This window comes from Mustelus asterias, chromosome 7 (assembly GCF_964213995.1).
Source record: "Mustelus asterias chromosome 7, sMusAst1.hap1.1, whole genome shotgun sequence".
Classification (NCBI taxonomy): domain Eukaryota; kingdom Metazoa; phylum Chordata; class Chondrichthyes; order Carcharhiniformes; family Triakidae; genus Mustelus; species Mustelus asterias.
In genome coordinates, this window is record NC_135807.1 from 133,801,707 (window position 1) to 133,826,631 (window position 24,925).

The 24,925-nt window shown below is 46.4% G+C and overlaps 1 protein-coding gene across 3 annotated transcripts in view; it reads left to right on the plus strand.

Moving 5' to 3' along the window:
• Positions 1–24,925, plus strand: part of LOC144495960 (myelin basic protein-like) — a 186,975-nt gene that overhangs the window by 35,281 nt on the left and 126,769 nt on the right. The window contains exon 2 of one of the 3 annotated variants that reach the window (XM_078216859.1): positions 8,778–8,852. In XM_078216859.1, the coding sequence (XP_078072985.1) occupies positions 8,793–8,852 (60 nt within the window). In that variant the 5' untranslated portion in view covers positions 8,778–8,792. Of the gene's footprint in view, positions 1–8,777; positions 8,853–9,937; positions 10,030–23,967; positions 24,117–24,925 lie in introns of those variants that run through there. The other 2 variants (XM_078216861.1, XM_078216860.1) reach the window with 2 other exon arrangements.

The following is a 24,925-nucleotide window of genomic DNA, read 5'->3' on the forward strand; positions in this document are numbered from 1 at the left end:
CAACAGTTTTTACCTACATTTAAAATGTGTGTTTTAATTGAATGCATTTGATTTGTATTTTCACCAGCTGCATGGTGCAATTGTTGTCAGCGGATTATAAATCATGCAGAAATTGATTTGATTTATTAGTGTCGCATGTATTACTATACAGTGAAAAGTATTGTTTCTTTGTGCACTACACAGACCAAGCATACCGCTCATAGAGAAGGAAACGAGAGGGTGCAGAATGTAGTGCTACAGTCATAGCTAGGGTGTAGAGAAAGATCAACTTAGTGCGAGGTAGGTCCATTCAAAAATCTGATGGCAGCAGGGAAGAAGCTGTTCTTGAGTCGGTTGATACGTGACCTCAGTATCTCCCTTTTGGAGAATATCGGGGAGCAGCTATGAGGAATAAAACTTGTTGGAGAATGGAAAATGCACAACCTATCTTCTCAGGATTTTCCATTTATTTCTCAAAATCTGGAGGTTTATATGGCAGCTTCTATGAAAGTCATTGATAATAACGGTTAGGGACTTTTAATGCTTCACTGATTGATCTCTTCATAGACCCAGAGGAACCCTCGGTCCTCAATTCAGCCATCATTATTTATCCTTTAAGATGCTTCTCTTTTTAAAAAAAAACTCCTAATTCAAGTTAGAATGTTGCTTAGTTATCTGAAGTACTGGCTCTGTCGGAGGTCAGTGCAGACTCGATGGGCTGAATGGCCTCCTATGCTGAAGGAATTCTATGTTGTTCTTGATGACGGTTGACTAGTAGATGGAATAAGATTACATTACCATTTGAGCATGCTGTGACTTGATTTGCAGATTATGTCATAGAATATCATAGAATCCCTATAGTGCAGAAGGAGGCCATTCGGCCCATCGAGTCTGCACCGACCATAATCCCACCTAGTCCCTATCCCCGTAGCCCCACATATTTACCCCGCTAATCCCATTAATCTACGCATCCCAGGACACTCGGGCAATTTAGCATTGCCAATGCACCTAACCCGCACATCTTTGGACTGTGGGAGGAAACCGCAGCACCCGGAGGAAACCAACGCAGACATGGGGAGAACGTGCAAACTCCACACAAACAGACAATGATCCAAGCCAGGAATCAAACCTGGGTCCCTGGGACTGAGGCAGCAGTGCTAACCACTGTGCCACCATGCCGTCCTTAATTGTTTAAGGGTGGCACGGTGGCACAGTGGTTAGCACTGCTGCCTCACCGTGCTAACCAGTGGTTAGAGCCCAGATTGTTTAAGCTTTCCTGCACATTTAATGTTTGGTACCTTTTTTCTGCTTTGTGGTGAGGTACCTGTTTTCAGATGAGCCATCTCCATGCATTTCCTTGCCCCTTTCATATTAGTGGTTCACTAATGCCCTTTAGGGAAGGAAATCTGCCGTCCTTACCTGGTCTGGCCTACCTGTGACTCCAGAGCCACAGCAATGTGGTTGACTCTCAATTGCCCTCCAAGGGCAACTGGGGATGGGCAATAAATGCTGGCCCAGCCAGCGATGCCCATGTCCCACGAATTAATAAAAAAACCGGTCTTTACCCGCATGTTTGTTGAATGAAAAGAGTTGTGAGGTGACTTGTGTAGAGCATTGATCGGGATAGGGGGAGCAAATGGCCCGCTTCTTTGCTGCAAATTCAATGCAATTCATTACCCACCCCCTGGTCCCTTAGAGATTTCAAGGCTGAAGTTGCTACATTTTTTTTTGCTCGATGAAGCTGTTGGGGAGGGGCTTCGAAGGTGGACATATTGAGTTGGTTGAAGTAAACATTAGGCATGATCTAATCCAGTGAGAGAACAGGCTCGAGGGGCTGAATAACCACATGGGTGTGTGTTTACGTGTACGCACATGTAGGTGTTCATGCATTGGAGTTTGTTGGGATGATTCAGCCTCAGTACATAATCATTTGTTCCTATCAAGATGAAAACCGAAGGAGTAACAGCACCCCACCCTGAGTTAGACCCACCCAGTAAAATAGTTCATTTCTAAATGATTACCATTCCTCATCCGGGCATTTAGGATGATTATAAAGGTTACTGGTTTGATTTGATTCATTATTGTCACATGTATTGGGATGCAGCGAAAAGCATTGTTTCTTGCGTGCTATACAGACAAAGCATACCATCCACTGAGTGCATACAAGAGAAGGAAAGGAGAGTTTATTAAGTTTAAGGTTATTTATTTGTCAGTCATAAGTAGGCTTACATTCACACTGCAATGAAGTTACTGTGAAAAGCCCCTAGCCGGTTCGGGTATACTGAGGGAGAATTTAGCATGGCCAATGCACTTAACCAGCACTGGAAACCCACGCAGACTCGGGGAGAAAGTGCAGACTCCCACAGACAGTGACCCAAGCCGGGGATTGAACCCGGGTCTCTGGTGCTGTGAGGCTGCAGTGCTAATCACTGTGCCACCGTGCCTCTCCCACAGGAGGAGAGATTGCAGAATGTAGTGTTACAGTCATAGCTAGGGTGCAGACAAAGATCAACTTAATGCGTGGTCGGTCCATTCAAAAGTCTGGCCGCAGGGAAGAAGCTGTTCTTGAGTCGGTTGGTACGTGACCTCAGACTTTTGTATCTTTGAAGAAAAAATAGAAATCCATCAACAAAAATCTTTCCCTGAGTTTTATCGAGCGAGCAAAATACTCCTTTTATTGTGGGGACAAAATGGACAGTTGGCAGTGAGCTAATGCCATCTTCCTGGGCGTACTGGCAGCTACAAGGAGTCTACAACATCCTTATCTCTCCTTCAGAAAATGATGAGGGAATAAGACAACTCTTAAGTTGTCTTATTAACCTCGGTTCCTAGAATACCTCGTTCCTCGCACTAATATTTTATGGGTAACTGCATATTTCCCCCAGACCAGTCGTGTTTTGGTCCTTAAGGTTTAAAGCCACCTCTTGCACAGTGATTACTGACCGCCTTTCACCATTTCTACCTGTGTCCCATTCTCCATTTTGAGAAGTGTAGGTGGGCAGTTGCACAGGAGGTCTGTACCGGAGGAGTGCAGAGACCTTGGTAGGTCGTGTGGCTGGAATAGGTGACGAGGGGGGAGTGAGGCCATGGAAGGATTTGGAAATGAGAATTTTAAATCTGAGTCCTTGCTTGACTGGACAGCATAGTGGCACAGTGGTTAGCGTTGCTGCCTCACAGCACCGGGGACCTGGGTTCGATTCCTGGCTTGGGTCACTGTCTGTACGGAGTTTGCACATTCTCCCCGTGTCTGCGTGGGTTTCCTCCCGGGTGCTCTGGTTTCCTCCTACACTCCAAAGATGTGCGGGTTAGGTTGATTGGCCAGCGTAAATTGACCCTTAGTACCGGGGGATTAGCCAGGTAAATATGTAGGGTTACAGGAATAGGGCCTGGGTGGGATTGTTGTCGGTGTAGGCTCAATGGTTCGAATGGCCTCCTCCTGCACTGTAGGATTCTATGTAGGTCAGTGAGCACTGGATCGATTGGGGAACTTGACTTGGTGCCAGTTTTTGGATGACCTCTGGTATACAGAGGGTAGAACGTGGGAGAGTAGCCAGCAAAGCGTTAGGATAGAAACGGAAAATGTTGGATAAGCTCAGCAGGTCTGGCAGCATCTGTGGAGAGAAAGAAAAGGGTAACGTCTCGAGTCTGTCTGACTTCGGAGCTGATGAGGGGTACAAATGTGATGGAACACAGTGTAAGAATAGTTGAATCTAGAGGTAACGCAGGCATGAATAATAACAAAGTAACTAGCATATCATAGTAAAATGTTTCAAGGTGATAACATTTTAGGTTAAGGGAATATTAAGACCATTTGACCCGAGTCAGAGGGGCATTCCGCCTCCCCCCTCCCCCATGGTGTGTTTTCCAACAGAGTAGGTGGCTCGCCACTGGCGGGAATCTTCCAGTCCCGCCAATGTCCACGCCGTTCTATGCTGCTCACCTGTCCTGTTGCTGGGGAAACCCACCATTGTGGGTGGAGTCACCTTTGGCAGAACCAGAAGATCCCGCTGGCAGAAAGGACTGGAAAATCCTAACTGTAATTTTTAAAAGGGGGAGGGGGATTTGTAGAGGGAAATTCGGGGCTCGGGGCCCTAGGCAGCCGAAGGTATGGCCACCAATTTTGCAGCAGTGAAAATCGGATTTGCGCGAGAGGAGGGCAGAGATCTCGGAGATTGTGGAGCTGGGCAGAGGTAAGGGGGGTGTGAGACAACGGGAGAGATTTGAACAAAAGCGTTTCAAAATAAAAGATACTTGACTGGATTGGCAACCAATGTAGATCAGCAAGTTACAGACACAACTGCAACAAATTGCTGAAAATTATCGTCACATGAATTATATTGGCTTCATTCCAATAGTCAAGTTTTTCTCTGCAGTGAGCCTATTATCTGTGATGTTACATCTAATGAAAAAATTGCCCAATATAGTCATACACAAAACATGCTTTAGTTGCCATTGGGGACATCTGCATGTGTGGGACAATTGGAAACAATTTCATACTTGTCCTTTAATGAGAAGTAAAGCCGTTTTCCTGGACATCTCTGCTTCTCGATGTGGATTTATTTATCTTCTGCAAGATTTTTATTTGATGTTGACCTGAACTATGTTCACTATAAAAGATAGTAGGCAAACCTCCTATTGCAGAACCAAGTTAATATTAAGCTTTGTCACAGACTGAAAGTACACCATTTCTCCCACTTTGATTAAATGCACACTTTCAAATTTGTGCACAATCTTGTGCGATTCTGCCAGGCCATGGATTTTTGGTGGATTTTCTTCCTTGTGAATGAAGTAAACAAGTTCAAAGGGAAATTAATCGCCAAAGTCTATTAATCACTCCACACAATCTTCCTCTTGTTTAGGCATGGATCCTTAACCACGTGAGTATGTCTCAAAATGGGGGGAGGTGGTAGCCATTTTGGGACTGAGATGAGAAGTTTCTTCACTCAAAGGAAGTCTTTGGGAATTCTTTGGAATTCTCTACCCCCGAGCTTTGGATGTTCAGTGTTGAGGATGTTCAAGATGGAGATCGATAGATTTTTTTTTGGATAGTAAAGGAATTGGGGGACATTTGGGGTTCACGCAGGAAGGTATGTATGGTGGCTGAGGTAGAAGATTTATCCATGGGCAGACTCCAGGTGTCAAATAGCTGACTCTTTCTTATTCCTTGTTCTTGCAGGGAAAGGAGACTGGTGATTGACAAGTCAGAATGGAGAGGGACACTCTCCGAAGGTCTAGTTGTGTGTTAAATGGCCGTATGGATATAAGCTTCAGGAACTAATGACCCAGTTATAATTGCCCCATCATGAGTGGCCATGCCTTTAGGTATCTAGATCCCTACACTGCTCTATCTCTCGCTTGGCCCATAAGACACTGCTTGGAACTTGCCTCTTTGCGACAGGATTAAAAGTTTGGTCGATGCCTCTTGTAGTTGAGTGCCAAATTTTGTCTGATGAAGTTCCTCTGGGCTTGTTACATTAATGGTGCTATATAAATGCAAGTTTGCTGAGACAATGGATTGAGAGACTTGAGGATGTATGTGTACAAAATATTTGGCAAGTTGTTAAAATAGAAATCATAGAAACCCTACAGTACAGAAAGAGGCCATTCAGCCCATCGAGTCTGCACCGACCACAATCCCACCCAGGCCCTACCCCCATATTCCTACATATTTTACCCGCTAATCCATGCATCCCAGGACACTAAGGGGCAATTTTAGCATGGCCAATCAACCTAACCCGCACATCTTTGGACTGTGGGAGGAAACCAGAGCACCCGGAGGAAACCCACGCAGACACGAGGAGAATGTGCAAACTCCACACAGACAGTGACCCAAGCTGGGAATCGAACCCAGGTCCCTGGAGCTGTGAAGCAGCAGTGCTAACCACTGTGCTACTTGCTTTAACAGCAGCATAGCAAGAAAATAAAACCTTTATACACCCACCAATTAGCCTCCGCTAACATTGTGTTCAGTCCTGAGCACCGCACTCTTGGAAGGATATTGAGGATGCTGGAGAGAGTGGCTCCAGGGATGAGGGGTTTGCATTATATGGAGAGACTGGAAAAGCTGGGATTGCACTCCACTTGAGGTGCAGGGCAGATAGAAGAGGGATGGTCACCATCATGGAATATTTTGAGAGTGTAAAAGGGAGAAACTTTTTATTTGATTTATTATTGTCACATGTATTGGAATACAGTAAAAAGTATTGTTTCTTGCGCACTATACAGACAAAGCATATCATTCATAGTGTACATAGGGGAGAAGGAAGGAGAGGGTGCAGGATGTAGTGTTACAGTCGTAGCTAGGGTGTAGAGAAAGATCAACTTAATATAAGGTCGGTCCATTCAAAGGTCTGATGGCAGCAGGGAAGAAGCTGTCTTTAGTCAGTTGGTACGTGACCTCAGACTTTTTTGTATCTTTTTCCTGACGGAAGAAGGTGGAAGAGAGAATGTCCGGGATGCGTAGGGTCCTTAATTATGCTGGCTGCTTTGCCGAGGCAGCGGGGAGTGTAGACCGAGTCGATGGATGGGAGGCTGGTTTGCGTGATGGACTGGACTACATTCACGACCTTTTATAGTTTCTAGTGGTAGAGGGTTAGTAGATTAAAGCAATTGGGGAAAGAAGATTGAAAAAAGGAAGATGATATATAAATGAAAGTTGATATTGTAATGTTCCTGCAGTGAATTTCCTCTCTCTGCACTGAGACTAATTTAGTAAGCATCTGTCTTCCCCAAAAGAATGAAACAGCCCCCTTTTTTATTTAAATGTGATCCCACACATTCTTTACTTGACCTGCTTCTGAAAGCCTTTGCTGTTTGCTAGTAGCTTCTAATATCACACTTAACCGTGTTAATCTCTCTCTGAACTTCCCACATCTGTGGGTTTCATTTTGTCATTTGCCCTTTCGGTGCTGTATATCTTTAGTGTTGCAATGTTTGACAGTGTTTTTCATTACTTCTTCCGTCCCCTTCGTTTGGAAACCAGGCTGTGCCAACTGCTTGTAACACAATTGTCTTCAAACCCGTGGAGAGAAACAGAGGTAACATATTGGGTCTAAATGATCCAGCGACAGAATTTCTGCACTTCTGTCGAAGGGTGATTTTGACCCAAAACATTAACTCTGTTTCTCTCTCCACAGATGCTGCCCGACCCGCTGAGCTTATCCAGCATTTTCTGTTTTTCTTTCTGATTTCCGGCGTCCGCAGCTTCTTGTTCTTGCATGTCTTCAAACCTATTGTTGCTGCACCTTTTAAAAAGATAAATTAAAATCCAGGGAGCAAAATTGACAATTTTTCATGGATCCCTAGAGGTTATCATAGAATCATAGCATGTACAGCACGGAGGCCCTTTGGCCCAAACTGGTCCATGCTGACCGAAATGCCCATATAAGCTAACCCCATTTGGCCCAAATCCTTATAAACCTTTCCTACCATGTATCTCTTCAAATGCCTTTTTAAATGTTGTCAATGTCCCACATCCTCTGACAGCTCATTCCACATACATACCACCCTCTGTAAAAAAAAAAAAGTTGCTCTTCAGGTTCCCATTAATTCTTTCCCCTCTTAACTTAAACCTATGCCCTCTAGTTCTTGACTCCCCAGCCCTGGGGAAAAAGACTGAGTGCATTCACCCTATCCATGCCTCTCATGATCTTATACACCTCGAGAAGATCACCCCTCAGTCTCCTATGCTCCAAAGAGAAAAGTCCTAGCCTGTCCAACCTCTCCCTATAACTCAGTCCCTTGAGTCCTGGCAACATCCTTGTAAATCTCTTCTGCGCGCTCTCCAGTTTATATCACATGATCCTTCCTATCTCCAACCCCCTCCATCCCATGCACCTGCCATTATCACCCCTCACTAATGCCCTTTAGGGAAGGACATCTGCCGCCTACATGTGACTCCAGAGCCACAGCAATGTGGTTGACTCTCAATTGCCCTCTAAGGATGGGCAATAAATGCTGGCGACATCCATGCCCCACGAATGAATTAAAAAAATAGGTGCCCACCCTTGCATCATCCCCCACCATCCCATGGTCAAAAAGGAAAATGAGCCATAGAATCCTACAGTACAGAAGGAGGCCATTTGGCTCATCGAGTCTGCATCGACCACAATCCCAATCCCCTTAACCCCATTCATTTACCCTAGCTAGTCCCCTGGACACTAAGGGGGAATTTAGCATGGCCAATCCACCTAACTCGCACATCTTTGGATTGTGGGAGGAAACCAGAGCACCCGGAGGAAACCCACACAGACGAGGGGAGAATGTGCAAACTCCACACAGTGACCCAAGCCAGGAATTGAACCTGGGTCCCTGGCGCTGTGAACAGCAGTGCTAACCACTGTGTCACCGTGCTGCCCCATCTATTACTTGATAGTCAAAATTAATCTAACTAAACGGCCTTCTCCCTCTTTTTTTTTTCCCCGTCCAACTCTAATGCCTGGAGATTGAAGGACTAGCCTGGAGATTTGGCAGCACTCCATAAACAGGAAATTGGCATTGACTTTGGGCTGTCATTCTGCCAGTGCCCAGTTTGCAAACACAGCCAAGACAGACCTCAATCCTCCCGCTCCAGTATTTAATGCCTGAATCAATACTCTACCTTTCAGAATTGAAATTACGATGCTAAGTGATCTTCCAAGTGCATTTGTCTTGCAAACATCTGAGGCAGTTTTTTACTTTAATTTTCACTTTTGGTTGTTGCCATCTCTAATACATCCAACATAAGTGCCAAGGGAGCCTTGCATGTCCTCTCTCTTCATGTTTTCTAACCTGTTGTCTTTTTTCTTTCCATTTCGCAGCTCCCAAGGGTCAGAATGGGCAACCTCTCTGGTAAACATGATGGCCATCATCCTGTTACTGACCAAGGTGACAAAGTAAGGACATGTGCTTGATGAATTGATGTGATTTTGTTTAAGTGTGCGCACATAGGGAATCTCCAGTTTGAAAATTGGACACGCTGTGTAAAGTCACTTAATATTGGATCAGATATTGATTCGATACATTTAATCTAGTTAAGAAGGAACTTGCGTTTATATATTCACTTTTCATGAGCTGAGAATGTCCCAAGCACTTATGATGTGTTGTAACAGTTGTAATATATTCAAAGCGGCAGCTCATTTGTAAACTGCAAGCTCTCTCGGTCCCTACAGTGCAGAAGGAGCCCATTCGGTCCATTGAGTCTGCACCAACAACAATCCCACCCGGGCCCTATCCTCATAACCCCACATATTTACCATGCAAATCCCTCTGACACCAAGGGGAAATTTAGTATGGCCAATCCACCTAACCCGCACATCTTTGGACTGTGCGAGGCACCCGGAGGAAACCCACGTAGACACGGGGAGAATGTGCAAACTCCACACAGACAATGAGCCAAGGCCTGATTTGAACCCAGGTCTCTGGCACTGTTAGGCAGTAGTGCTAACCACTGTGCCACCGTGCTGCACAAACCACCATATTATGATGTTGACGCAATTTACTTTATTTTTCTTTTGTGGGATAAATATTGGTCAGGGCGTCGGTGAGAACTCCCCTCTTTCTCTCTCAACAGCGGCAAGGAAATCCTTTCATACCCGCCTGAGTGGGCAGATTCTCTCTGTACACATGCCAGTCTGCTCTGTAGTGGGATGAGGAGCTAGGGGGCGGGGGCGGGGGGGGTGTCATCGTCTGAGCTGTGGGCCATGCGAGCTACCCGACAAGCCTTCTGAGACTCTCCAATTGTCGGGAATGTTCGTTTTTCGGACAGGCTGACCTCTCTTGTGCTGAAACTGCTTCCAATTATTTGGTCACCACAGGATTTCCAAAGCCACCTCATGTGGAGCTGCCGGTCTGATTCATAAAACAAGGCTGTGGTTATAGAGCTAGCTGACTTGCGAGATAAACAGGAAGCTGTTGCACCAGCTGCCCTGCCTTCTCCAAAGCTGCAAGTCTTCCTGTGCGTGCTGGAAATGAGGCCTGGTTGCACTAGGCCTCTGCCCCGTAATCCGAACGGCCTTCACCTGTGTATAAAGTAGGGGCTTCTTCTTGCCTAGGATTGACCACTGTACGGCTGTAAGCAAACCTTTGTGGTTTTTCTTAATCTTTGAAAACTTTCGTTCGTTTAGTTTTTTTAAATTGGAGAGGAGGGGGGAACGTAGTCAAGGGGACCTGTTTGCTTTCCTGTTGGTGTGGAGTGATAGACCCTGAGATTCGGCATGTTGGGAGCAGCCATTAGTTGGGAATGTGGGAAGGGGCGGGAATGGGGGAAGCTTATGAAAGCTCTTGGATTGCTTCCCATTGGCAGCCCCTCGAGAGAAGAGCGCGTTTGTTTTGATTTGATAATCTGAGCAGGTCATCAGGAAGTAACAAGGGGAGCCAGAATGCCAACAAACCACTTCCATCCCTGTTATCTGGTAAACACGATGGCCATCATCCTGTTACTGACCAGTGTGACAAAGTAAGGACATGTGCAACCACCCTAATGGCGGAGTAATATTTTACAGCTGCAGTTTAACTCCAGTTAATGGAGTTAAAAGAAAAAATCACCAATCGCTTAATGGCGATTTTTACAAAAAGGTTTTGAGGCTTATGTATGTTCTGTTTCTTTTTTAAAAGAATCCTCAGTCAAATTTTCCCGTTCTGCCCGTCATGGGAATTGTAGTGGAAAGATCCATTGACCTCGGGTGTGATTTTCCAGTTTTGGGGTGAGTGCAGTTGGAAAATCCTGCCCCCTATCTCCCTCCCCCACTCCACCTGATTGTAGCGGGCAGAATTTTCTGGCCGCGCTCACCCCAAGACTGGAAAATCCTGCCCGAGGTTAATGGCCATCTGCACAGTCCATGTCCTGCAGGATGGGAAAATTCCACCCTACATCTTTTTGACAGTCATAGAGGTTTACAGCATGGAAACAGGCCCTTTGGCCCAACTTGTCCATGCTGCCCTTTTATTTTTAAAACCCGTAAGCTAGTCCCAATTGCCCACATTTGGCCCATATCCCTCTATCCCCGTCTTATAGAATCATTGAAACCCTACAGTGCAGAAAGAAGCCATCTGGCCCATCGAGTCTGCACCGATCACAATCTCACCCAGGCCCTACCCCCATATCCCTACACATTTACCCGCTAATCCCTCTAACCTACGCATCTCAGGACACTAAGGGGCAATTTTAGCATGGCCAATCAACCTAACCTGCACATCTTTGGACATGTAACCCATGTAACTATCAGTTACATGTACCCATGTAACTGTCTAAATGCTTTTTAAAAGACATGATGTTGGTCTTTTATCAGTAATACCATGTGATGGCTACCGGTAGGGGTGATGCTGGTTGTCGGGGTGGGAGGGGTGGTGGTTGATCATTGACCTTGGGTGGAAAATCCCGCCCCTAGAATCTGTATTTGATGGAGTGGGGGAGGGAGACGGGGCGAGATTTTATGGCTGCGCTCGCCCCAAAATCGAGAACTCCCCATCCAAGGTCAATAGATCTTTCCATGGTCTGCCCCTCACCTGATATGATTTTCCTGACAGAAGAAGGTGGAAGAGAGAATGTCCAGGGTGCATGGGGTCCTTGATTATGCTGACTGCTTTTCCGAGGCAGTGGGAAGTGTAGACAGAGTCAATGGATGGGAGGCTGGTTTGCGTGATGGATTGGTCTACATTCACGACCCTTTGTAGTTTTTTGCGGTCTTGGGCAGAGCAGGAGCCATACCAAGCTGTAATACAACCAGAAATAATGCTTGCTATGGTGCATCTGTTAAAGTTGGTGAGAGTCGTAGCAGACATGCCAAATTTCCTTAGTCTCCTGAGCAAGTGGTGGGCTTTCTTAACTATAATGTCAGCATGGGGGTCCAGGACACTATGTTGGCGATTTGGACACCTCGAAACTTGAACCTCTTGACCATTTCCACTTCATCCCCATTGATGTAGACAGGGGCATGTCTTTCAGGTTTAATTGGATAAAGCAATAAGCTCAAGAGGGTGAAAGGTCTACTCCTGTTCCTAGGATCCCAACTGTTCAAGATTCCTTGAACTGTGCATGTTTTTTCTGAAGAACCAAAGAATAATTTTTAATATATACATACATGGATACACACACAAATAATGTGTGTGTTACCACAGTTGTTATTGTTGAAACTGTTAGCAGGAGAATCTCCATTCTGTAAGTGTGATTGGAAATACTTCTGGCAAATTGGAAAAGACAGGGCGAGAAATCCACACCCTGTGGAAAAAGTAGTTGGAGCAGGAAGTTAACACAAGCCTCCTGAAACTAGCAGCAAGGTTCTCTCTCTCTCTCTGCTTCTGTGAAATTCTTTCTGAGGGTGTGGGCCTGACTGGCTAGGCCAGTGTTTATTGCTCATTCCTAGCTTTTGTAGTGAGGGTCAGGGTAGGTTTTTAGAGACTTTGCTAACCCGAGTGAGATGAAGATCCACAAGAACAAAACTACAAACTGCTCTGGCGATTTCTTTTTTTTTTCTCTCTGTTGATTCGAGATGATTTGTCGAGGACTTTAGGTAATTGTACCTGCAGAGGGCTGTTGAGTAATTAAAAACAGCCGGAAATATTCGAGCAGGTCTGGCCGAGAGCGAAACGAAAGAGTTTCAGGTAAAGTGACCTTTTTGTCAGATCTGGGAAGAGTTGAGAGGGAAGAGGTTTCTTCAGACAGTGCGGGGGTGGGGGGGCGGCAAGGGCAGGTCTGTGATCGGATGGGAGGTCAGAGAGATTAAATGGCAAACAGGAAGCGAGATAGGCCAATCGAAGAAACAACAGATGGGTTGAGGGGAGCTGAAAATGACTACAGCAGAATCACTGTCAGCTGCTGCTGTCTGTGCGACTGGGAGCAGGTGGTTGTGACAGGAAGTATTGCTTTTAAAAGGGGGGCTTTCGGTGTATGGAGAATGGATAATGGCCATGTTTATCTTCCACAAGGGAGTTTCATCATTGCAAACTCTCTTGCAGAGGATTTTTACTTTGATAACGCACAAAACAAATGAACTGGTGATACAGCAGTAGTGGACTCGCCAACATTTAAATGGTCATTGGATAAACATATGGATGATATTGGAATAGTGTAGGTTAGATGGGCTTTAGATTGGTTTCACTGGTCAGCGCAACATCGAGGGCTGCGCTGTAATGTTCTATGCCCACCCCTTTTAAATCAGTGTGCGGAAGTAATTCATTATATGTCAGTCATTGCTGGAAAATGTGTATTTTTTTTAAATTAAAGGAAAAAGCTAGAGGTGGCATAGTGGTTAGCACTGCTGCCTCACAGTGCCAGGGACTCGGGTTCAATTCCCGCCTTGGGTGACTGTCTGTGCGGAGTTTGCACGTTCTCCCCATGTCTCTGTGGTTTCCTCCGGGTGCTCCGGTTTCCTCCCACAGTCCAAAGATGTGCGGGTTAGGTGGATTGGCCATGCTAAATTGCTCCTTAGTATCTTGGAATGTGTAGGTTAGAGGGATTAGCAGGATAAATAAGTGGGGTTAAAGGGATAGGGCCTGGGTGGGATTGTTGTCGGTGTAGACTCGATGGCCTGAATGGCCTCCTTCTGCACTGTAGGATCCTATGATTCTAATATTGTTCCATCTAGTTTCCTCTCAGGAAGTCAGAACACACAAATTGTGAATTATGAGTTTGCTACTGTGCAAGTCCAGACATGGTGGGGAATAAATCTGCTGTTTATAAACAAGTTTAAGTTTTTTTTTGTCATTGAGAGCATGCCAAAAATCGTCCCAGTTTTTTTTTTACATAAGGCTTGCATGATTTAATAGTTAGCAGGGTTACTTCCTAATTGCCAACGAGGCCTATGTTTGTTGAGTAATTACCTCCTGTGTGAATATCCTGAGTAACCCTCAGCGGACTTGATCTGCCAAAATAAACACCGGTGGCTGGTTTAGTTTGTGTGGACAGTAAGAAGTCTCACAACACCAGGTTAAAGTCCAACAGGTTTATTTGGTAGCAAATACCATAAGCTTTCGGAGCGCTGCTCCTTCGTCAGATGGAGTGGATATCTGTTCTCAAACAGTGCAAACAGACACAGAAATCAAATTACAGAATACTGATTAGAATGCAAATCTCTACAGCCAGCCAGGTCTTAAATGTACAGACAATGTGGGGGGAGGGAGCATTCAACACAGGTTAAAGAGATGTGTATTGTCTCCAGACAGAACAGCTCGTGAAATTCTGCAAGTCCAGGAGGCAAGCTGTGGGGGTTACTGATAATGTGACATAAATCCAACATCCCGGTTTATTCATTATATGTCATTAATCATTAGTTTGTGTGGCCCATTGGCACCTTCAAGATCATTCTAAAACTTAAGCGATCCCCAAAAGATTTGAAAATTCTGAATGTGGGTATCATAGAATCCCTACAGTAGGAGGCCATCCAGCCCATCGAGTCTGCACTGACCACAATCCCACCCAGCCCAAATCCTTGCAACCCCACACATTTACCCAGCTAGTCCCCCTGACACTAATCTGAACTATCAACAGTAAATGCTTGAAATGAGCACTGGTCCATTTGGAGTATTGTGAGCAGTTTTGGGCCCCATGCCTAAAGGATGGATATGCTGGCTTTGGAGGGGGCTCCAGAAGGAGGTCCACAAGAATGATCCCAGGAATGAAGGGTTTGTCATATGAGGAGCGGTTGAGGACTCTGGGTCTATACTTGATGGAGTTTAGAAGGATGAGGGGGGATCTAATTGAAACTTACAGAATACTGAGAGGCCTAGTTAGGGTGGACATGGAGAGGATGTTTCCACTAGTAGGAAAAACTAGAACCAGAGGCACAACCTCAGGCTGAAGGGATGATCCTTTAAAACAGAGATGAGGAGGAATTTCTTCAGCCAGAGAGTGGGGAATCTGTGGAACTCTTTGCTGCAGAAGGCTACGGAGGCCAGGGCATTGAGTCTCTTTTAAGACAGAGATAGGTTCTTGATCAATAAGGGGATCAAGGGTTACGGGGAGAAGGCTTGAGAATGGGGATGAGAATCATATCAGCCATCATTGAATGGTGGAGCAGACTCGATGGGCCGAATGACCTAATTCAATTCTTATCTTATGGTCACGTATTGGTATACAGGGAAAAGTATTCTTGTGAGCTATACAGACAAAGCATACCATTCTTAGAGTACATAGGGGAGGAGGAAGGGTGCAGAATGTAGTGTTGCAATTACCAATAGGGTGAAGAGAAAGATCAAATTAATATGTCATAAGACCATTGAAAATTCTAAGGGCAGCAGGGAAGAAGCTGTTCTCGAGTCGGCCAACATCGTGAGAGAAACGAAAGATATTTTCGGAGATAGCCTTTCAACAGTTCTGAAAATTTTCAAAACGAGGAAAGAAAGACTTGTATTTATATTGCACAGCAAGCTCCCACAGCAGCAATCATAGAATCCCTGCAGTGCAGAAGGAGGCCTATCGAGTCTGCACCGACAACAATCCCACTCCGGTCCTATCCCCTTAACCCCATGTATTTTCTCTGCTAATCCAAGGGGCAATTTAGCACAGCCAAACAACCTAACCCACACATCTTTGGACTGTGGGAGGAAACTGGAGCAACCAGAGGAAACGCACATAAACACGGGAGAACGTGCAAACTCCACACAGACAGTGACCCAAGGCTGGAATTGAACCCTCGGGTGCTGAGAGGCAGCAGTGCTGACCACTGTGCCACCATGCCGCCCTGATGCAGTAATGACTCGATGATCTGTTATAGTGGTGGTGATTGATTGAATAAATGTTGGCCAGGACAGCAGGAATAACTCTCCTACTCCTCTTCAATGTCGCATCACCTTGGAAGGCCAGATGACGCCTTGGCACTGGGGAGGGTCAGCCTGGATTTTTGCACTCAAGTCCTGGAGTGGGGCTTGAACCTACTTCTGACTTGACGAGAGCACTGCTAACTGAGCCACGGATATGAAAGCCCATCATGAATTGCACAAACTAACACTTTCTGTCGTGTCTGAAACATAAAATGTTTCAGCTGAAAGGAAAATACCGTGGATGCTGGAAAATCGAAAATGAAAACAGAAAATGCAGGAAAATCTCAGCAGGACTGGCAGTGTCTGTGGAGAGTGAAACCGAGTTAACAGGCAAGATACTCTGACCTCCCCTCAGCGTTTTTCTCAGTGGCAGGAGGCTTCGTGCTGTTAGCTGGCGGTGGGATTTTCCAGTCCCGCTGCTGGATTCTCCATTGCTGTTAATGGGAATTCCCATTGAAGCCACCCCATACCGCCAAGAAACCCGTAGCAGTGGGTGCACCACTGACTGGATCAGAGAATCTCACCAGTGTGAACAGCCAGAGGATACCGCCTAGTGTTTTGAGTCCCTCCTACAGGACATCTGCATAAAGATTTCTGGATAAAATGTCTCTTTGGCTGCACCTTGCAAACCTGTGACATCCACTCCCGAGAAGCACAAGACCTTCCAATGTTCCCCCACAAGTCGCAGACATTCATGACTGGGACATTGATTGTCATTTCTGCATCATTGTTGGGTCAAGATTCTAACCGCTCATAGAAGCGATTCAAAGGAGAAAGATCAATAGCATCACGACCACCATCACCTCAGGGCAACATTCCCTCCATGGAAGCAAATTTTGCAGCTGATTTGGTGGTGATAGGGTAGGAAGACTAATTCTTTTAGTGGGGCAGACTCCGGTGGCACAATGGTTAGCACTGCCACCTCACAGCGCCAGGAACCCGGGTTCGATTCCTGGCTTGGGTCACTGTCTGTGTGGAGTTTGCACATTCTCCCCGTATCTGTGTGGGTTTCATCGGGTGTTCCGGTTTCCTCCCACAGTCCAAAGATGTGCTGGTTAGGTCGATTTGATAAATTGCCCCTTAATGTCAGGGGGATTAGGAGGGTAAACCTATGGGGTTAGAGGGATAGAACAAGACCTGGGTGGGATTGTTGTCGGTGTACCTTGATGGGCCAAGTGGCCTCCTGTTGCATTGTAGATTCTATGATTTATCAGAGCAAAAATTATTCAAAGTAATTAGCCAAATGAGGTTCAACTTTATTTAAAGAAAATCTACTCTGCATGACACGAGCTGTTGATCTTTGACACTTGGTGATTGAAAGTAGTTTTTGCTTTGAGCTTTTGTTTTTTGTACCAGTTTTACTTCAAAGGAAACAATCTATAATCAGACAATCTCTCAAGCCTCCTCTTGTTTTTCAACCTCCTTGGGAACTCTTCCCACTATCCTTTTTATTAAAGAAGTCCTTTTACATGAGACTTCAATGGTTTCCCGTTTACAAATGCCAAAGTTATTTCTTAATTTCCAAAGACATCTGTGCTTTGTTAAATGAGTACGGGGAGGCGGTGGCGTAGGGGGAACCGGGGTTCAAATCTCTGCAGCAGATGGTGAAATTTGAATCCAATAAAATCTGGAATTAAGAATCTACTGATGACCGTGAAACCATTGTCAGTTGTTGTAAAAACCCATCTGGTTCACTAACGCCCTTCAGGGAAGGAAATCTTGTCATCTCACCCAGTCTGGCCTACATGTGACTCTCAACTGCCCTTTGAAATGGCCTAACAAACCACTCGGTTCAAGGACAATTAGGGATGGGCAATAAATGCTGGCCCAGCCAGCGACACCCACATCCCATGAAGTTTTTTAAAAAACTACATCCTGCATGATATTCCAAATTAATCTTCCCAGTGACTCAGTGGACTTGATCTACCAACTATTCAGTGCTTGTTTTAGTCTGTGTGCGACTTTCACCATCAAGAATATTGGGACAATTTAGCATGGCCAATGCACCTAACCTACACATCTTTGGACTGTGGGAGGAAACCGGTGCACCCGGAGGAAACCCACGCAGACATGGGGAGAACGTGCAAACTCCACACAGTCACCTGAGGCCGGAATCGAACCCGGGTCCCTGGCGCTGTGAGGCAGCAGCGCTAACCACTGGGCCATAAGTGTCTTAGGACATTGCCGCTATACCTACCCTGGTGTGTGGCAGTGGATCTTTGTCACACTCCTGCCTTGAGCTATGTCAATGGCGTGAGTGTTTTTAAAAACAATGGGTTGGATTTTACCTGAGGGCTTCTGAAGGGGCGGCACAGTGGTTAGCACTGCTGCCTCATAGTGCCAGGGACCCGGGTTCGATTCCCGGCTTGGGTCACTGTCTCTGCGGAGTCTGCACGTTCTCCCCGTGTCTGCGTGGGTTTCCTCTGGGTGCTCCAGTTTCCTCCCACAGTTCAAAGATGTGCGGGTTAGGAGGATTGGCCATGCTAAATTGCCCCTCAGTGTCAGGGGGACTAGCTAGGGTAAATGCATGGGGTTATGGCGATGGGGCCTGGGTGGGATTGTGGTTGGTGCAGTCAATGGGCCAAATGGCCTCCTTCTGCACTGTAGGATTCTATGATTCTAACCACAGTGTCAGGTTCAAATGGGGGCAGGGAGAGAGAGAGAGGAATTTTGAGTGTTGTTAGTCTGTGGAAATCTCTTCCCCAGAGAGTAGTGGAGACTGGGCTGTTGTGTATTCGAGGCGGGAGTTAGGTGAATTTTTGATTTAAGAGTGAGTCCATCGGTTATGTGGAGAATGACAAGAATATGAAGTTAGACCGCATCAGATCCGCCATGATCACATGTTGGAGCAGGCTCATTAGCCCGAATGGCCGACTCCTAGTTCCTGTGTTCATTGGATGGATTTGATTCCAATTAAGGAGGGTGGGTGAGCTGTTGAAGTTGGGAGTCCTGCCAATCGGCCTGCTCTCTTGACTGGGACAGCAGTTTACAGTGGAGAGTGAGGGTGCTTCATGATGGAGGTACCCTCTCTCCAACATCTTTTAGATGTGAATCAAACAGTGGCTTTTGTCGCCAGGCTATTGCTGTTGTGTGCTGACAGTGGGACCACCCTGCTACTGGGGGTCCGTGGCTGCTCTGAAGTCGCTGGGCTGACAGAGAGGGGGCTGAGGCCAGCCTGGATCATAGAATCCCTACAGCGCAGAAGGCCATTCGGCCCATCGCGTCTGCACCGACAACAATCGCCACCCAGGCCCAATCCCCGTAACCCCATTTACCCTGCTAATCCCCCTGACAGTAAGAGGCAACTTAGCATGGCCAATCAACCTAACCGGCACATCTTTGGACTGTGGGAGGAAACTGGAGCACCCGGAGGAAACCCACGGAGACACTGGGAGAACGTGCAAACTTTGGACAGACAGTCACCCAAGCCGGGAACTGAACCCGGGTCCCTGGCTCTGTGAGGCAGCAGTGCTAACCACTGTGCCACCGGCCGCCCAAGAGCTGGCCCCGTGGCTGGGAGGTCCATGGCAACCTAAGGGCTGACTGGAAAATTGCAGTCAGGCCTCAATAGGGTGGGAGGCCCTGCCCACAGCCCCAGCCCCATCCTGCCTCCATACACACAGTCTGGGAACGGGACAGATGTCGGGGAGCCAGCGCCAGCATTTTCATTCCACCAACCCAGCCTCCGCACCCAGTCCAGGCGGGTCGTATAAATTGTGTCCAATGTCTGCCGGGATGTCATGACATCTTAACAGAAGCAGCAATAGAAGAAGCAGTCATCATGCATCTTAACAAGAATGTTGATGAGTATTTGGAGGGAAAGAAATGAACAAAACTGTTAGCGAATGATGCCAAGTGATTAACACTCGAGCCAGTGCAGGCGGATGGTGACATCAAGGTTGGGGGGAATTATGGCGTTGGTTGTCACGCCTCTGGACGAGTTATCCGCAAGCCCAGGCCAATTATCTGGGAACAAGAGTTCAAATCCCACTATGGGCAGCTGGTGAAATTTAAACTCTGTCAATAAAATCTTGAATTGAGAGCTAGCAACTCTGAAATTATCATCAATTGTTTTATTTTTAAGTTCAAAGTTTATTTATTAGTGTCACAAGTAGGTTTACATTAACACTGCAATGAAGTAATCATAGAATCGTAGTGCAGAAGGAGGCCATTTAGCCCATAGTCTGCGCCATCCAGGCCCTATCCCCATAATCCCATGTATTTACCCTAGCTAATCCCCCTGACAAGAGGCAATTTGGCATGGCCAATCCACTTAACCCGCAGGTCATTCGTGGGAGGAAACCGGAGCACTCGAAGGAAACCCGCAGTTATTGTGACAATCCCCAAGTCGCCACAGTCCGGCACCTGTTCGTGTACACTGAAGGAGGATTTAGCATAGCCAATGCACCTAGCCAGCACGTCTTTTCGACTGTGGGAGCAAACCGGAGCACCGGAGGAAACCCACGCAGATATGGGGAGAACATACAGACTCTGTACAGACAGTGACCCATGCCGGGAATGGAACCTGGGTCCCTGGCACTGTGAGGCAGCAGTGCTGTGAAAAAGCCCATCTGGTTCTCTCATGCACTGGAGGAGAAGGAAATCTGCTGTCCTTGCCCGGTCTGGGCTACATATGACTCCAGACCCACAGCAATGTGGTTGACTCTTAACTGTCCTCTGAAATGGCAGAGCGAGACACTTAGTTTAAGGGCAATTAGGGCTGAGCAACAAATGTTGGCCTTGCTAGTGACACCCACATCTCATGGAAATTAAAAGAAGCAACCCTGGGCTAATACAGAGATTGGTGAAATGCTGTCGTTTTGTAAAATTCTATACAGATATACGATGATATGAAAGTTCTCTGTTATAAATCAGGTTTTTTTTCTATCCTGGCTGGCTGGAGTAGGAGTGGAGTTGTGACATTAGCGTGGGCTTAATCTTGTACGAAGGCTGTAAGGAACTTGACATTAAAGGTCCTTTTAGTGATGGCAATGCAGTGAAAAGAAATTTATATCCCCAAAACAGCTTCTTTTGAATCTGGGAGAAAATTGGCCTTCAGCAGAGCAGATCGATAATGAGCCAAGATGAATAGCGTGTGGAGGCTGCAGAGTACAGGAGCAGCCCTGTGGCCTTGCTCACTCTAAATTGGATTATCTACCGCCCAAAGTGATTTGCAGTGGTTTTTCCCCCGAGATGTTAAGTGCCGTTTCCAAGCCAATAGAGAAATCTGCTGGAGAAGCCCAATTGAAATCTCAATAGGCAAAATTGCTGGGCGAGAGAGCTTCTTAAAATGTCACCATCTGTGCTCGCTGGATGCGCTCTCATTGATAATACATGAGCTATTTGGCTCAAAGTGGATAGGTGGGTGATGGGGAGGGGGTGGGTGGAGCACGGCTGCAAAATAAGGCATTTGGCACCGAGGGTAGTTCCTCTTAGCTGGACCCTTCCCCTCCATTCCATTATCAAAAGAAGGTGGCGGGCGACACAGTGGTTAATACTGCTGTCTCACGGCGCCAGGGACCTGGGTTCGATTCCCGGCTTGGGTCACTGTCTGTGTGGAGTTTGCACGTTCTCCCCGTGTCTGCGTGGGTTTCCTTCGGGTGCTCCAGTTACCTCCCATAGTCCGAAAGATGTGCTGGTTAGGTGCATTGGCCAAGCTAACTTCTCCCTCAATGTACCCGAACAGGCGCCAGAGTGTGGCGACTTGGGGATTTTTACAGTAACTTCATTGCAGTGTTGATGTAAGCCTACTTGTAACATTAATAAATAAACTTTTTTTAAAAAGCTTATGAACAAAGTTCTCACTGACCTATTTGGCTCCTGACCCGGCAGCGCACTGAAATAAAACATTCTTATCGTTTATGTTCAAATCCCTCCATCACCATGCCTTCTCTCGCTCTCTCCCCTTTCATAATCCCCTCCAATCCCCTGGTAAACACAGCAGAGCTGATATGGGCAAATAATTCTGAGTGGGAACAGGATACCTCTTGCACGCACGAGGGCAGAATCTGAGCCTTGTTGCTAAAGAACAGCACTTGTTAATGTAGGAAAAAAAATGCCAAAGTTGTTTGTGGCAGATGCCTCGAGATGGGAAGACAAGTAGCCAACTGGTCAAAGAGGTTAACGTTTATTTATAAGTCACAAGTAGGCTTGCATTCACACTGCAATGAAGTTACTGTGAAAATCCCCTGGTCGCCATATTCCGGCGCCTGTTCAGGTACACTGAGGGAGAATGTAGAGGTAGGTTTTGAGTGTCTTAATGGAGAGAGGTTGGCGGAGAGGCTTGGTAGCGTGAATTCCAGAGCTTATTGCTTAAGCAGCTGGAGGGATGACCACTAGTGGAGGAGTGGCGATCGGGGGAGGCTCAGGAAGACTTGGAGGAGCACTGAGATCTCGGGGGTTGTAGGAGGTTTCAGATCTCGGGATCTAAGGGGACAAGGCAATGTTTGGAAAGAGGCGTAACTGCAGATTGCATTGCATACAGGAGTGGGTCGTTTTACTGTGACCCTGGCACAAATTTAACCTGGTCCTGTGATGACCCTGTCGAGCTCCTGTTTCTGGGGGCAATGAAATTTCTAAGCTGGAGTGAAAGAAACCTTGTTCTGCAACCAGCCAGTTTTAACCTGGTCAGGACATTTCTCCATGTTCATGCGAGGTTGTGAAAGAGAAAATGTTTCCTTTCCCAATGCCGGCAGCCTGAATTTTGTTTTTAATTCAATCTCCACTGCAAATTGAAATTGGGACAGGCAGAGTTTAGAATCAGGCAGCAGTACAGGTATCTGAATTACCAATGTGCTTGCAGAATTTCTTCATGGCAATGGGGCAGACTTGCCTGGAAAGGGTTTATTTTTTTTAACCTGGTCCTTCACAGGATGGGGGTGTCATTGAGGCCAGATTTGCTTTTTGCACATCCCTAATTGCCCTCTTGGAGGTGGTGGTGAGCTGCCTTCACGAACCGCTAGAGTCCATGTGGTGTAGGTACACCCACAGTGCTGTTAGGGGGAAGGGCTTCCAGGATTTTGACCCCATGACAGTGGAGTAACGGCTGATATATTTCCAAGTCAGGAGGGTGTGGTTTGGAGGGGAACTTGCAGCTGGTGGTGTTCCCATGTGTCTGCTGCCCCTTGCCCTTCTAGATGGTAAAGTTAGTGGGTTTGGAAGGTGCTGTTGAAGGAGGCTTGGAGATGCTGCAGTGCATCTTGCAGATGGTACACACTCGTGCTACAGTCCAATTTACACCATTCAAACCTACTTGCCCTCAACTTTCAACATAGAATCATAGCATCCGACAGTGCAGAAGAAGGCCATTTGGCCCATCGAGTCTGCACCAACCACAATCCCACCTTGGCCCGAACGCCCATACATTTACCCTAGATGGTCCCCCTGACACTAAGGGGCAATTTAGCATAGCCAATCAACGTTATCCGCACACCTTTGGACTATGGGAGGCAACCAGAGCACCCGGAGGAAACCCACGCAGACACGGAAAATGTGCAAACTCCACAGTGACCCAAGCCAGGAATCGAGCCCGGGTCCCTGGCGCTGTGAGGCAGCAGTGCTAACCACTGCCACCGTGCCACCCCCTTAATTTATCATTTGCAGCATCATTGATTAGGACAAAGAACAATACAGCACAGGAACAGGCCCTTTGGCCCTCCAAGCCTGCACCGATCATGTGTTCCTAACTAGATCATCCGTTTGTATCCCTCTATTCCCAGTCTGTTCATGTGGCTATCTAGATAAGTCTTAAATGATCCTAGCGTGTCCGCCTCAACCACCTTGCTTGGTAGAGCATTCCAGGCCCCCACCACCCTCTGTGTAAAAAAGAATACGTCCCCCGCATATCTATATTGAACCTTGCCCCCCTTACCTTGAACTTGTGACCCCTTGTGTTTGTCATTTCTGACCTGGGAAAAAGCTTCCAACTGTTCACCCTATCTATGCCCTTCATAATTTTATAAACTTCTATTAGGTCGCCCCTCAACCTCCGTCTTTCCAGGGAGAACAACCCTAATTTACTCAATCTCACCTCATAGCTAATACCCTCCATACCAGGCAACATCCTGGTAAACCTTTTCTGTACACTCTCCAAAGCCTCCACGTCCTTCTGGTAGTGTGGTGACCAGAACTGGACGCAGTATTCCAAACGTGGCCTAACTAATGTTCTATATAACTGCAGCGTCATATGTTGCAACATCAGAAGTTTAAACTGATAACAGTGCACACAGCGTGAGGTACAAAGGCCAACCTGGAACCTCAGTGAGCAATCGACTCAACGCTTTCAGCCCATTACCTCATGAGATTTAAGGATTGAGAAAGAAATGGTGTGAATTAGAGTCAAACGCGATGGAGGAGGAGAAATAAAGAGAGGACGAAAGATTAAATTCGGACACGAGGAAAAGGTAAAGGAAATAGTTGAGCTGTTAAGAGTTGCCAACAAGAATTTTAAACACAGTTATGAGATTTAAACAGTTTGAATTGTGCTTATTATGGCCCAGACCATTTGCTTGGCATTGAATTAACAATGATCGCATTGTTCAAATGGCACCTACACTATTAAGGTGGAATCTTTGATTTGATTTATTATTGTAACATGTATTAGTATACAGTGAAAAGTATTGTTTCTTGCGCGCTATACAGACAAAGCATACCATTCATAGAGAAGGAAACGAGGGTGCAGAATGTAGTGTTACAGTCATAGCTAGGGTGTAGAGAAAGATCAACTTAATGCAAGGTAGGTCCATTCAAAAGTCTGACGGGAGCAGGGAAGAAGCTGTTCTTGAGTCGGTTGGTATGTGACCTCAGACTTTTGTATCTTTGTCCCGACGGAAGAAGGTGGAAGAGAGAATGTCCGGGATGCGTGGGGTCCTTAATTATACTGGCTGCTTTGCCGAGGCAGTGGGAAGTGTAGACAGAGTCAATGGATGGGAGGCTAGTTTGAGAGATGGATTGGGCTACATTCACAACCCTTTGTAGTTCCTTGCAGTCTTGGACAGAGCAGGAGCCATACCAAGCTGTGATACAACCAGAAAGAATGTTTTCTATGGTGCATCTGTAAAGGTTGGTGAGAGTCTGAGCTGACATACCAAATTTCCTTAGTCTTCTGAGAAAGTAGAGGTGTTGGTGGGCTTTTTTAACTATAGTGTCGGCATGGGGGGACCAGGACAGGTTATTGGTGATCTGGACACCTTAAAAGCTTGAAGCTCTCGAC